We start from the raw sequence: 15,150 nt of genomic DNA, 5'->3' as shown, positions 1-15,150 counted from the left end.
TTAAATTTAACATTCAAATCTGTTCCTTTCAGCTTACTGCACCTATTTTCCTCCATTGGGAATACTGAAGTCTCATTTGGAGCTGTCCAAAATTGACAAAATGTGTTGGTATTCAAAATCAAAGGCAACCACATTTTTCATAATTTAAGTGTTAGATTTCTAAAAAAAAAAATCTGAAATTCAAAATTTAAGTTTAAATCCAGTGGATTTGAACGCTCAACTCTTTTAGTCCTCTTATTTTTTGTAAGTACAATAAAAAATTTAATTTTCTATAAACCCAAAAACTAGAATTGTTAGTATTTCATCCAAGAAAGAAAATGACAATTAGCATTGGTCTTAAACTGATAATCATAATAACATAAATTGTGTTTGTCTGTGATAAATCATTTATTATCATTGACAGTCAAAACATTAAGCATATTGATTGATTGACTGATAGATATAAATCAATAGGTATTATTATGATCAATTATCGCTGTTGGATTTTTTTTGAAGATTATTTTGAAGACAATTTATGTGTGGGATCCTTTCTGAGCTTGTTAGTTTTCTTGCAGACATTTCATTACCAAACTAGGTAACAGTATCTATGCTACCCTTTATTTTTTAAATACTTGTTAAGGTCAAATCAAGAGTTATTTTAGATTTATGTTGCATGTTGCATATCTATGGAAATATTGGCTTCGGACACATAATTTTTAAAAATCTGTGGGTCCAGAGGGAAACTACAATGATAAAAGAAGCTTTTTCTTTAAGATTAACTCCTGCTGACCTCATCAGAGGCATATTGTGTCACTGTGTAAGAAATTTTATTGTGTCACTGTGTAAGAAATTTTATGAACTAGAATAGCCATAGCAACAACCAGCTAATGAGAACTGTTTTGATTAAGACACAGTATTGGCTGTGTGAGGCATGTGATCCAGCCTAAGTCTGGGTGTGTCTTAGTCTTCTCTGTGTTGTTTTTCTTCTGATCTCCAAGTTAAGAATTGTTGATGTTCCCCAGAGTGGAATGAAACTGTATGTATCATGTTTATATATATTTTATAGATAAAGTTTTTCTAAACTATGCCTCCTGTTCATTTTGAATGTGTGCTTATTTTTGCGCTGGAAAGCTGTAAATTCTAACAGGTTATGGGCCCAGATCCCAGCCAGCCCTTGCACACAGTTCAGACTGAAGAAAAAGACTGAGGCTCAACATGGAGCTGTAAAAATCGGATGAGGGACTGCCTGAATTAAGAAAGAAAAAGGCTGCTCAGCTGGAGGCTTGCAGAATGGCTGATTTAAAGGAGAGCTCTCTGCCTCGACTGGGACAAAAGAATTATCTTATTTGGGCTGTAAAAATGGAATGCTTCCTGAAGGCTCAGGAGCTCTGGGATATTGTGATTAATCCACCCCAGGGGCAATTAGCAGCTGCAGATCAACGGAGGCGTGATAAGGCATTGGCTTACATCATCTTAAATGTGGAAGATGAACAATTCTTAAATGTAGCTGACTTAAAAACTGCAAAAGAGGTTTGGTTGAAGCTAAGAAGTGTCCATGTGAGTGCTTCAGCATGCAATATAGTGCAATTATCGAGGCAATTGTACAGAGCTGGGCTGCTGCCACATGAGAGCGTAGAAAAGCATTTGCTCCACATGCAGAAGCTGTTTGTTGAATTAGAACAGTGAGGAATGCATATTCTTGAATCTCAGAAGGTGCTGTTGGTACTAAATAGTCTTGATTAAACATGGGCCATTGTTTCAGCCGTTTCTGAATGCAGACCAGAACAGGAATTAAGTATGGAAGGACTTAAAGCCTGTTTGATTTCAGAAGAACAGAAATGCCATTTTAGACAAAGCCACAAGGAGAAATTCCTGAGATGGGGGTCCAAGGAGCAGAGAGAGCAAAGCAGCAGACTGACTGTCTACAGAGATCAGATTATATCTCAGCAGAGAATTACCAAAAGGAAAGAACAGGAGAAAAAGACATGCTTCGTCTGTGGGGCTGAAACTTATTTAAAGAAAAACTGTTTACAAGGAAGAATAATAGCAAATGGACAGGCTGCTGTTGCAAAAGCAATAGCAGAGACAAATAGTTAATAGACAGTGGGGCTAGTCAAACAATTGTTAATAATTCTAAGTCAGTGTTGGCGAACCTATGGCACGCATGCCAGAGGCGGCATTCAGAGCCTTCTCTGTGGGCACACGCACCGTTGCCCCAGCAGAGTTCGCTAGAGTAGTGAGCACGTTTGGAAGTGACAGGGCAGGAAGTGAGTGAGCAAGTGGCGTTGGCCCCCCGGGGATGCCCTGGAGATGATGAGGGACTGGCCCCAGCCATGCTCACCCACTCTGCCGTGACCACTGCAGCCATGCCTACCCAGTGTGCCACGATCCCCCAGCCCCCCTGAGGGCACCACAATGCTGATGCAGCCCTGGCACTTTGCGATAAATAAGTGGGTTTTGGGTTGCAGTTTGGGCACTCGGTCTCTAAAAGGTTCGCCATCACTGTTCTAAGTTGTTTTCCAGATTGGATTCAACTGGAGGAGATGCAGTGGCCTTAGCAAATGGCCAGAAGGCAAAAGTCATGGGAAAAGGTAGTGTGCTGATTCCATGTCTGGAGGAAAGGTTTAATAATGTATTATGTGTGCCTGAAATGGAGCATAATTTACTAAGTGTCTCCAGTCTTGACAAACAAGGGTTTGAGACCACATTTGTGGATGGGAAATGTCTCATAAAAAGAAATGGGAATGCACAGGGCATAAAACAAGATAATCTTTATGTGTTGCAGGCACAAAAGATATAATGTGCCCTAACATTTGGTAATGTGGCATAACATGATTCATGCTTTCATCTCTTGCACAGAAAGCTTGACCATGCCAGCTTCAGAATATTGCAAAGGATGTCAGAGTTTGCAAAGGGATTAACCTTAAAAGGGCGTAAGGCGTACTTAGACTGTGCAGTATGTAAATCATCGAAATCTAAGATATTCCCAGTGAGCAAGAAGAGCACAAGGTAGACAACAAGGGCTCTAGAGCTGGTACATGCAGATTTAGTAGGACCAATGCAAGCCAGCTTGGGAGGAGCAAGGTATGCACTGGTCATTGTAGATGATTTCAGCAGATTTTGTTTCTGTTATTTGCTTAAGAGCAAAACAGAGGTGCTGCAGAAGTTCAAGCAATGGGTGAGCTTCACATAAAGAAGATATAGGCAACAAGTATGCCAGCTGCAAACTGACGGGTTCAGAATTCATGTCAGCAAGTTTTCAACAGTGGTTGGTACAACTAGGAATAAGACATAGATATACAAATCCATACACAGCAGCTGAGAATGGTGTGACTGAAAGACAAAATGGAGTCTTGCAGACCATGAAAGATTCACTGCTGGAGGATTCTGATCTGAGCAGGTCATGTTGACTGCAAATTATTTGGTCAATAGGCTGTGGAGTTCCTCTATCAATGATACTCCATATGCTGTGCTATATAGGAGAAAGCCATCTCTAGCACATTCAAGGGTGTTTGGAACAATGCATGGGTGCCTATTCCAAAGGCAATCAGGAGGGCAACAGAAGGCTAGAAAGCTCAGGTTTATGGGCTATGAGCCTGGCTCAAAGAGCTATCGCTTTAGTGATGGGAGCAGAAGTATAGTAATTTCCAGATCTGCTAGCTTTGCAGAGCAGAATTGGGGCAAAATTGATGCCAATTCTGGGGATGATCCACTTAGTGACGGTGACTCACTTTGTGATGGTGTCAGCGTTCAGGGAGAAGAAGCTGAAAAAGAGCAAGAAAAGGAGTCAGAAGAAGATGGTGACTGTGATGTGAAGCAGGAAAGGGTTGACAGTCAAGAGCAGTCAATGCCACGCAGATCAGAGCGATGGAACAAGGGGACCTGACAGGTATTCTGCTGGGAAAGTAAAGGTGTGTAATATGTGGGATGAGCCAAGAAACTATCAGGATGTATTGGCACTATCCAAAGTGGAGCAAGTGAAGTGGAAAGAGGCCATGGACAAAGAAATGAAAGTGTTCACCTCTATGACTTTGCCACAAGCTGTAGGATGTAAATGGGTAAACAAAAATCAAGTGTTACCCAACAATGAAGTCCAATATAAGGCAACATTAGTGGCACAGGGATTTTCGCAGAAGAAAAATGGGCACTATGATGAGGTATTTGCACCAACGGTAAAAAGTGAAACTATAAGGTTGGCACTAGCGTTGGCAATGGCATGTGGTCATAAAATTTGGCACTTTGATATAACTACAGCATTCCTCAGTGCAGAGTTGGAGGAAGAAATTTACATGGTTCAAGCAACAGGGTATGAAAGTAAAAAGCCTGGCACTATGTATAAATTGAACAAGGCCATTTATGGGCTGAAGCAATCAGCCAGAAACTGGAACATCTGTTTAGATGTGGCATTGAAGGATCTTGGGTTCAAGAGTTGTAAGGCTGATGGCTGCATATATACTGCAAGGTTCCATGGTGGGGATTGCCAATTATTAGCATTTGTGGATGATCTTTGTTTCATTGCAAAGGATGTGGCACAGGTGAAGGAATTTGCTAATCAATTGGAGTAAAGTTTGAGTTGAAAAGTCTGGGTGAAATGCAAAACTATCTTGGTGTAGAGATACAACAAAATGAGGAAGGTGCCTACGTTCTCAGTCATAGAAGGAAAATTGAGCAGCTGTTGGAGAGATACAACATGAAGGATTGTAATTCTGCTCCAGTATCTATTAGCATAGATTTTCACAACACTTTGGATAAGGACAAAAGTGAAGCCTGTGATCAGGAGATATATCAGTCAGCCATAGGAAGCCTGTTATATCTGTCACAGTGATACAGACCAGGCATAGCTTGTGCAGTAAGCATCTTAAATCACTTTACTGCCTCACCAACGCAGTTGCATTGGATGGGTGTGAAGAGAATTTTCAGGTATTTGAAGGGAACTGTGAATTTGGGTCTTCAAATACAGGTCTCTGAAGAGTTAAAGTTAAATGTTATGTTAACAGTGATTATGCCAATGATGTGCAAACCAGAAAGTCCAATTCTGGGTTTGTGGTATTATTTGGAGGGATTTTAATTGGATGGAAGTCCAGAAAACAAACAACTGTAGCTATTTCTACTGCAGAGGCAGAATTTATTGCTCTGTTCAGAGGTAACCTGGTATGTACAGCTGTTAAAGGATTTAAATATAGAAGTTAAAGAAGCTGTAACAGTATTTGAAGATAATGCTGGTTGCATTAAAATGGCAACAGGTGACAGAGTGAAAAGTAGAAGCAAGCATGTGGACATTAACTATTATAATGTCAGAGAAGACATCAAAAGTAAACTAATTCACTTGTTTCATTGTTCTTCAGATGACAATCTGACAGATGTAATGACCAAGCCATTGGGTGGAGTACACCATGGGAAGAGTATTAAATTATTTGGTTTTATGTCTATTCCAGTCATAAAGGGAGGAGTGTCACTGTGTAAGAAATTTTATGAACTGGAATAGCCATAGCAACAAACCAGCCAATGAGAACTGTTTTTGATTAAGACACAGTATTGGCTGTGTGAGGCATGTGATCCAGCCTAGGTCTGGGCATATCTTAGTCTTCTCTGTGTTTTTTTCTGATCCCCAGGTTAAGAATTATTGATGTTCCCCAGAGTTGAATGAAACTGTATGTATCATGTTTATATATATTTTATAGATAAAGTTTTTCTAAACTATGCCTCCTGCTCATTTTGAATGTGTGCTTATTTTTTGGGCTTATTTTTGTGCTGGGAAGCTGTAAACTCTAACATATTGGTCCTAGACTAGCTGCCAATCCTAATCCCTCTCCCCCACCAATTAATATCTGCAGGGTTTTTAAAAATTTGATCTTATCTTAACTTGATGTTTTGTCTATTTAGATGGGCCCCCTGCTACTTTCTTTTCAGTGTAATGGCAGTATTTGCCCATGCCTTCTCCTGGTCTATTTTCCAATTTTGCAGCCTATTCACAGCCCTGGAATTCCCAAATGGTTCCTTATCCACAATCTAGCCACTGCAGACTCTACTTAGTTTACAAGATCAGCCAAAGATGGTTATTTGATGTCATCTGCAGAGATTCACCATTCACCAATTTTATATTTTATAATGAACAATATAGCTCAGGTAATTATAGTTTCTGAACAACCAAAGCTCAATGTTTGCAGACTTACATTTTAAAGACAAATTATATAACAGTTCCACTTTATGGAAATTTGCATGGAGAGTATAAATGTAAGAATATTTTTCAATATTAATTTGTCTATTCTATTTTCTATTATGGTAACATATTTTTCAGTTATATAATAATCCCACTGCTAATTGTTCAGGTTCAACTTCATTTTAAGGCTATTTTTTTTACAGCTGAGCAGCGGAATTTCCTTGGCACACATAAATAGTTTTAGCTTATTTTTTATTAAAAATTTGTTTAAATGCAAGATTAAAAGCATCCTAGCCACAAACACTCTTTCCCCAACTAATGTTTTGAAATTAATAGATTAAGCAATACTGGATTTCTCTTTTTCATGATAAGCTCCAGTTGTTCAGATAAATCTATATAAGGGTAAATGGCAATAGAGATTGGGAAAAGAAAGGCTAATTATTAGAGCTATGCTCCAAATCACAGTAAAACTTGAACCCAGATCAATTCAGGACCATTTTGGACAGATTTGTGTTCACTTAGTATATAGACAGCTCCAACTCATTATGTCTTAATTGCAAAAGATGCACAAAATTTTGTCCCCAATTTGCTGATACCATAGATAGATATTATAACACATTTTGACAGTGTGTGTAGAACACCTTGGTGAAAATAGAATGTAGAAGGAATTCTGAAATCAGCAAAATATTTGAAGATAATAGTAACACTAGGAGTCCAACAATTATTGATCACCCCAGTCCCAACCTCTGGACAGAGTAGATTATGGGGATAAAATTAATTGGACAATACAAGACACTGACTAGAAAAACTGGAGGCAGGTTGGACATTGCTGATGAAACTGTACTTAAAATAGGTTATCTGGAGCTAATGGGAATTTCTATTTAAGTGTTAAAAGGAGAATACTCCTAGCAAAGATAGAACTGTTCTTTCTTTGGGAATAAGATTAGATGCCCAGTAAGCCAAGATATTTCCAGAGCCTAATAGTTATCCTGCAGAGTGAGTTGAGTGGTTTCTGCACAATGCTACTTATTACAACAATATTTCATATTCATCCCAGTTCTTTTATCTGGTCACTGCAACCTATGACATATCTTCAGATACTTCTGAATTAATGTCCTATAAAAATGTTTATAATCCAACTGTTTTGGTGTGGAAAATGCTAGAACATTTTGAAGATCATCTGTTGTTTGGTTTACTATTACAGAAAGAAAATAGATAAATATCACAGTTTAATTGCCTTAATTAAATGGATGAAACCTAATAAATCCAGTATCCAGTATTATACAACAAAAATGACAATAATTTGTCAAATCTAACAACTGTCATCAATCAGAGCTGCTAACCAGAACTGTAATAATTAATGAGTTCTGGTTTTTTTACTGCAGCTTTTAATTCACGGTTGATTTGTAAACTCAATTTATTTTATTATGGTAGAATAAAGTAGATAGCTAAAAATATAGAACAATGCCTAACTTCTTTTGATCCCTCATTTCCCTTCCTCCCCCCCAGTTATAAGAAAGCTGCAACATAAACTATAATATTAATTTTAGTGCAGGAAAGCCAAAAGTCTGGTTTACCTGATCCAAACCAGCACTAGCAGCATGTATTTATATTTCCTATTTCTTAACTGCCCATCTCTCTCTCTGCTACCAAAACTTAGTGATAAAATGCCAAAAAGTAGTGTTATATGATTTTCTATATTTTTAAAACCATTATAAAATGGTAAAACTATGTTATATTTTCCAACTTTGGTCACCCAGAACTTTCCAATTTATAATTTTTTTTAGAAAGACTCTAGGAATGAAGTCCAGCTGCTCTGGAAAGAATAGGATTTCTCAAAAACTCCAATTAAAATTTACCCCCAATTCCTATTGAAATAATTCCTGACATTTAAAGACAGCATAGATGCCAATTGTAAAAATGTTGTGTTTGCTGGCTGTTGGTAGTGGCCAAAATCAATTGTATTCACCATTTTAATCTGAGATGTAAAACACGTTACTGTTTACTGATATCTCTAGGTGAGGAAAAACACCTAGATGTGATGATGGATCCAGGTAAATTCCTCTTACATGTAACTCCATATATAGCATTAATAAGCTAGTGCAATTACTGGCTCCTTGTGCTGTTATGACAGTTTATCTCAAACGTGCTTGAGATGATTATTCAACCAAAAACATTCTCAGCTACTTTCTCTTCTGCCAGATGAGCTGATTCCAGATCACATATGACAACTGTATTCTTTCTATAAGTGTTTAATTTATTTGCCAAGATATATCTTTGTCTAATTTCTTGCATAAAGCATTCTTAAAACCATAGTGTAAGCAAAACAGCAGCCACTTTTTTCCCATTACTCTGATAGATCATCTGTTTATTTACAAATAACATAGATTTATCTAAAACTACCTGTCTTCCTTCCATTGCTCCTCGCATTTCCTTGAAAGTTGAACTGAATTCTCCAATGAAGTCATGCTTGCCATTGGAATCCCAGTCCCAGACTATGCACTGAAAGAGAAATATAAAAACTAAAAAATCCCAGAATTTTGATTAAAACAACAGAAACAATTCTTTTTTACGGAGAAAAATATCAGTTAAAGACTGTACAAACCATGTTCAAATTCTTAATATCCCCTCTACAGTGAAATGAGAAATTTCTACCCTGAAATCCATGGACATCTCAACAAAAGCCATCAACTGGACCAAGAGTCCTGCAATAATCTCAAACCTTAACTATGGTTCGTCAGGGCTAACAAGGCCATGGTACAAAGCAGATATTCCATCTATGTTTGGGAAGGGGTGTGCATCCCATTTCATATATATTAAAGCCACTCAGATTTTTTGGCTTTCATGCTGATCTAAAAAATTTGCAGCTGCTTTAGAGGGACCACTTGCTAAAGTAAATAAGACTTTTAGACAATGGCCTTTTTGTCAGCTCATATGGAAACTTAAAAAATAATGATGGAGCTTTATTAAATAAGAAATCCAAAGAATGTTTTCTAATCATTAAAGTCATAAGTATCTTTTGGGGGATTCATCGTGCTCTGAATGGTTGCTAACAACTGGCTGTTAAGTGAGGACTACCTCCTTCAACTTAAATTCAGCTTTATTGTGGAAAATATTAAGGAAAGGATCCCCTGCTTCATCTTTTTCTGATACATACATAGTACATCAGAATTTTGGCATTATGCATTTTCGTCCTATTGTGATTATTCATCTAATACTTGTTCCAATTCGTATCAGCAAAGATCCCCTTCTGCATCTTGAATATCCACAACTCTATGTCTTGTTATGTACATTTTATTATAATGTACATAACTTTCATTGTGGAATGCTTTCTAAACAGAAACTCAGATTTATTTTACTTTAATAGTGTCTTTAACCTGGTACAAAAAAATACTATCTCCTTAGGGGAAAGGCACAAGCGAGAAAAATAAGATATTCAAAGAACTGATATTCAAAAAAATTTATAAAAAATTGCTTACATTTGACATTGAATACTTATGATTCATGCTATTAGACTGATTTTTTTTCTCCTACTGCTTTCCTACTTATAGTGCTACTGAGATAGTGAAGACCCAGATTACAAAGGAGGTACCTACTAGCATGTATAACTACTTTTCCGATAATACATACAGCCTATGAGGCAGAAGAGATTGTCATCTCTGTTCTGCATAGATGAGCAATGACCTTCAAGAGTTTCAGACTGTGATCTTTTCTTAGTGGTTTAAGGAACTGATTCTAAAATTTATTACATGTTAAGCAAGTACACTGTCACTGAACCATGATTCTGCACCATTACTTCTAAGCAGAGCCAATATTTTATGTAAGTGAGTGACAGAGCCAGACTTTTCTGGAAATTGTAAACTAAATGGTTTAATCCCCTACAGCTATGGTAAACTGGAGAACTATGGTAATAGTTGAGAGCCTGTTACACCCTCAGGATTTTGTACATTATTTTGTACAGTGTCTTCTACTCTTTCTTTACAAAAGGGGAAATGCATACCAAATAGCTTCAATCACAAAGCCTTTATTCCTTGATGAAGATACTTTTACATGATACACAACTGCATTTGACTCCCTTTCTCATCCTACCACTTATAAAAACAAGTGCACAAAATTGCCACTTGCTGATTAAAGAAAAAGACAAAGGATCATGATTGTGTTAATGATCCATTCATTATCAGTCTTTTATTAGAATGTCAGAAAGTTGGTTCAAAAGAGAAAGGATTGTCTGAGGTTTGAATTTTAATTGGAGATCCCAAATTACATTTAAGACTGTCAAGGTTAACATGTTAAAGCTGTTTTTTTTAAACTCCTAACTTTAGAGTAGTTCCTAGAACTTTAGAAAGCCAGATGATTTAGTACCAAAGTTCATGGACACAAAATACTAACATTATCTCAGAGTTGTTTGCACAACTGTAATTAGGAGAAAGTTTTAGATGCACGATTGATGTCTGGTTAATATATATTAATTTATTGGTATATGGTATATGATATATTGATCACCTTGATCAATATACCATATATAGTCCTCTTGCCTGAGTGATCATGGTACATATTGTGCATGTTAACCTTACCAGGTAGACCAAATAGGAAACACAACCTAAGAAAGCTAATTGTACTTTATTGTAAAGCTACAAGAACAGAATCTTGAAAGACTGAAAGTATAATTCCCCCACTGATTTCTTTACAGCCTGAGAAACTATAAAGAGTCCCCTTCTGCCCAATATTCAGTTGCAGTTGCTATGATGTCTCTTATATGATCAGTCCCTAAGCAGAATTTTTTTGCTTGTCTCCCAAGATCTTTCCTACATACCGTTACAGTGTTACATGGACACACACACACTGACTACTTTCAAATTTTTCAGATTAATTGGAAGGCCAAAATAAAGCTATTCTTATCAGCCCCATGCAGCCTGTCCATTTTCAAAGGTTGTATGTTAATTCCAAGTATCTGGAAACATTTCATGTTTTTTCTGGAACATTTCTGGAATATTATTAATCATAAGGAATCTGAATCTCAAGATGCTGAAGTAGGAAGCTCAGGATTGGGGCTGGTCTACTGTCAGAATTTTCAAACCAAGACTTGGCTGTAAATTTGCAATGTTCCCACCCCTGTGACTTAACTTCTATTGTTTTTATTTATTTCCATAGTACTTATTTTTACTTTATTTTGTCAAACTATAAACCACCCCTGAATCTCTTAAATTAGGATAAGATACTGGGTGTCTGCAAAGGTAAGGATGGGGTCAAAAAAGTCATGATAGCACTTGCTCCTTCATGAACAAAGTTTTGATCCTTTTTTAAAGCAAGTCAGGCATGCAACACTGCAAAAAGAAGCTAAACTTCAGTCATATCATTGCAGTGACTATCTTCTCATTTTGAGCCTCTTACAGATGCCCTTGGTAATATATTAATATTTTTATAAACAAAAAATCTTATTGTTAAGCCTGAACACGGCAGAAATCTTAGTGATACTGTAAATGGTATGGTTAAATAAGAACTCACTCAAGATACATTAACAAGTTGATTGTCTTCTGTCAGGATACAGTTCTCTTTCTCTCACTCATGGCAATTTAAATCAAATGTTTTCTTCTTCCTGCCTTTTCTGTGTTTCAAAAGACTCTGCCCTGTACTTCATGGTCTTTAAGTTAAATAGCTATTGGTTATTGACATAACCAGGGCTTTTTTTTGTCATAGAATGCCCAGAACGGAGTTCCGGCACCTTTTTTGGATAGAACTTTGTAGGGTAGGCAAGGTGGATTGTATGATGTGTGTGAGTTCTGGCACCTTTTTTTTTTAAACAAAAAAAGCACTGGACATAACTGATATCCCTTCCCTGAGAACTTAGCCTCTTTCTTTATACCACTCAAGATTGGGGCTTGTAGAATCTATAAACTGGAAGGAATTATTTCAAATCTATCATGTCACTGAGTGTGGGAATCCAAATTAAAGTATCTCAGAAAACTGACCAGCCCCTGCTTGAACGAAGCCAGCAAAGGCAACTCCACCACATCCCTACATAATTGGCCTTGTCATTTAACTACTTCCACTCTGCAGATGCTTTCCATATATAACCAGAATCTATCTTCCTATAACTTAAAACCAATTATAAATTATGTAATTTAAGACAACTGTGAGTTAGAGGCTGTAGCCTTGTCAAACCTTCAGAGTATAGATGCATATAATTCATGCACAAAGATGCACTGGAGCCTGCAAAACAGGACTCCTCAGGAATAAAGCTTTACCTATAAAGAGGAATGTCCAATAAATAGCCTGACAGCTGCTAATTGCAACAGTGTTATCTCTGCTCAGAAAAATATGCAGATGAGAATAAGATTCTGTTAGTTCTGGATGAGAAGGCATAAAAACCATCAGACTCACAACTGGCAAACTGACTTGAAAGAGAACTTAGCAGTGCTACTCAAAAAGAAACAGTGGGTAAAGGTGCTTGGTTCTGCCTATCTTGGTAGTCCAAGACCTAAACATTGCTGGCAAATGAAGGGAGTGAGAAATAAAGTGCAATGAACAATTGAGATTAAGATCTTGCATAAAGAAGGCCATGGTTTCTTACAACAAGCAATATTAGGAGACCCCAGGGAAACATCTCAATTGTGACATTTAAATCTGCAATTTCTTACTCAGTTATATTCAGTACATATCTAGTATTGCCCTTATGTTACTGGATCACCTTTGGTGACTTTGGATTGCTTTTAGAACTCTTGTACTCATTTCTTCATCATGATGAACTGATCTTTTTTTTTGCTAGACCTTATTTACTTTGATCAATGCTTCATTCTCCCCAGTTCTGATTTATCATCTTTCCCACTCATAAACAAGACATAAAAAACTCAAAACCTTTGGCTTTAGAAATCTTCAGGTCTCAATAATAAATTTTGAAAACAATGATAAGCTGTTTGTTCTTGAACTTATGCCTCTCAGTTTATCCTGCAGCTGGTTAGATAGAGCAAATTATATTTTGTTTTGTTTTGTTTTGTTACAACCAAGCTTACATAGCTCCAAAGTTTGGCTTATGGTCACTCTCAAACTCTCAGACTCTTCAGGCATGTGGCTCTTGTAACATCCCCCCCCCCCCGTTTTCTTCCTGGCTTGTTCAGTTAGTTGCAACTAAAGTAGACAAGAACCCAGGTCAACAGCCCTGGTCAATAGCCATGATAACAGCTGAAATAACTAGGAGTGCACATAAATCACTTTCCACAGAATACTAAGACACATCAGTTTGGGGGGAATTCATGGAGATGCAATGAATTTAAAATAATAGCAACACTTCATTGATTACAATATACATTTGCTCTTTGTCACATGCACATATACATTCAGCTGCACTTACCCACATCCTTCTCAATTAGGCACTAGCGAGGGGAGTGGAAGCCACCAATTCTGGATCCAAAATAGTGAGCGGTTTTCAGCATCCCATTTTATCCCCCAATGTTCTTGCTTCCTTGATTAATCAGGATTAGGTTTTTCTAGTTGCTCAGATCCAACTTCCTTTGCCTAGTTCAGGTGACTTTTTTTTTTCTTCCTCAAAAATGTGTTTCCTTTCTATCTTCCTTCCCAGTGGATCTTTTGTACAAGATTCTTGGCTTTTTGTCCTGTCTGCTTAAGTGCCTGCTTTATCTTTAATAATGGCATCTTCACACTAACCATACAAGCAAAAACTATGCCTTTCATGAAATTAACCATACATAATCAGTATTTATGTACGAGTAAATAACATTTACATTTTTTTAAAAAATTCTCAGGCTCTCCTTTTGGGGTCTTATCACTGAAGATTAGATGGTCAGGTCTATAAATGACTAAGCAATGACTCAGGAAAGATTTTAGGATTAGAGAACAGTTCTCAATAAAAAGGAAAGTGCAAGCTCAGTTTAACCTGCATTTAAAGCAGAATCTGGAATTCTCTCAAATCTCTTGAAAGGCTGCTATCTGTATATAGAAGCTCACTATTGCAACCTCTGTCTCCACAGCGACTGAAATGCAAAGAGGCTTCTTGAAAACATTCAGTCTCTTATCTGAGAAATAGCTGGAATAAAAGAGTCAGCAAAGAAGGTTTGAATATCTAGCTAAGATGCAGTCAGTTTGCTGGAAATAATATCCTAATCTGCTTCCACTTTTCTCTAGTTATCTTGACATCCTAGGATCCTGAAATTTCAGACTTTTCTTTTAATTTTATTTTCAAACTTTAGCTCTGCAGTGCTCTCCGCCTTTATATTCTGGACTTTCATGTGTTAATTTCTGTTTACTTTCTTGATTTTGTCTTTCATTCCTGATTTTATCTGCTTTGTTTTTGAGATCTCATAGGAATACATTCAGATTCATCGCACAATACTTGATCTCTCCTGCCATTCCTAATTCTGGTTGCTCTTTATAAGACAACAGCAAAAAGAAGCTACTCTGAAAAGCTAAGGAATCAGTTCTCAACAAGTGAACCAGCAAACATGTAAAACTCTCAAAAATATCATCGGTTACAGCAAACCCCCTCTCCATGCTGAAGGAAATCGACAACTGGCAGATGACCTGAATGTATTTTACTGTAGGTTTGAGAAGAAATCACTGTCACCAATCTCCACCATCCCCATCTCAGATACACCAACAACAGCCACACCTCCTACAACTGACCTCATCCCCTTGGGCCCTCCACGTCTGGTAATCACAGAAAATGATGTGCAAGGTCTATTTCACAGACAAAAGCCTGGAAAAGCACCATGCCCAGACAATTCCTTCTTCCTTGAAAGCTTGTGCTGACCAATTGGCCCCCATCTTCACCGCATACTTAACAAATCACTAGAGATATGCTATGTTCCTTTTTGCTTCAAATGCTCTACTATCATCCCAGTGCTGAAAAAACCCTCCATCAAAGAACTGAATGACTACAGACCAGTTGCTCTGACATCCATAGTTATGAAAATATTTGGAAGATTAGTGCTGGCCCACATGAAAACCATCCTGTTAGTCCCTTGCCTACCGAGCAAATAGATCGGCAGATGATGCTA

General features: G+C 37.3%; 1 protein-coding gene across 1 annotated transcript in view; it reads right to left on the bottom strand.

Annotated features, from left to right (window-relative positions):
• The window catches only part of LOC107293525 (copine-4), a 132,660-nt gene that overhangs the window by 17,314 nt on the left and 100,196 nt on the right, over window positions 1-15,150 (bottom strand). The window contains exon 7 of the mRNA XM_015822682.1: window positions 8,543-8,641. Within this exon, the coding sequence (XP_015678168.1) occupies window positions 8,543-8,641 (99 nt within the window). The remainder of the gene's footprint in view (window positions 1-8,542; window positions 8,642-15,150) is intronic.

This window comes from Protobothrops mucrosquamatus, unplaced genomic scaffold (genome assembly GCF_001527695.2).
Source record: "Protobothrops mucrosquamatus isolate PMUCROS unplaced genomic scaffold, P.Mucros_1.0 scaffold_177, whole genome shotgun sequence".
NCBI classification, from domain to species: domain Eukaryota; kingdom Metazoa; phylum Chordata; class Lepidosauria; order Squamata; family Viperidae; genus Protobothrops; species Protobothrops mucrosquamatus.
The sequence above is the reverse complement of the archived record's forward strand: the minus strand, read 5'-3'. Positions and strand labels throughout refer to the sequence as shown.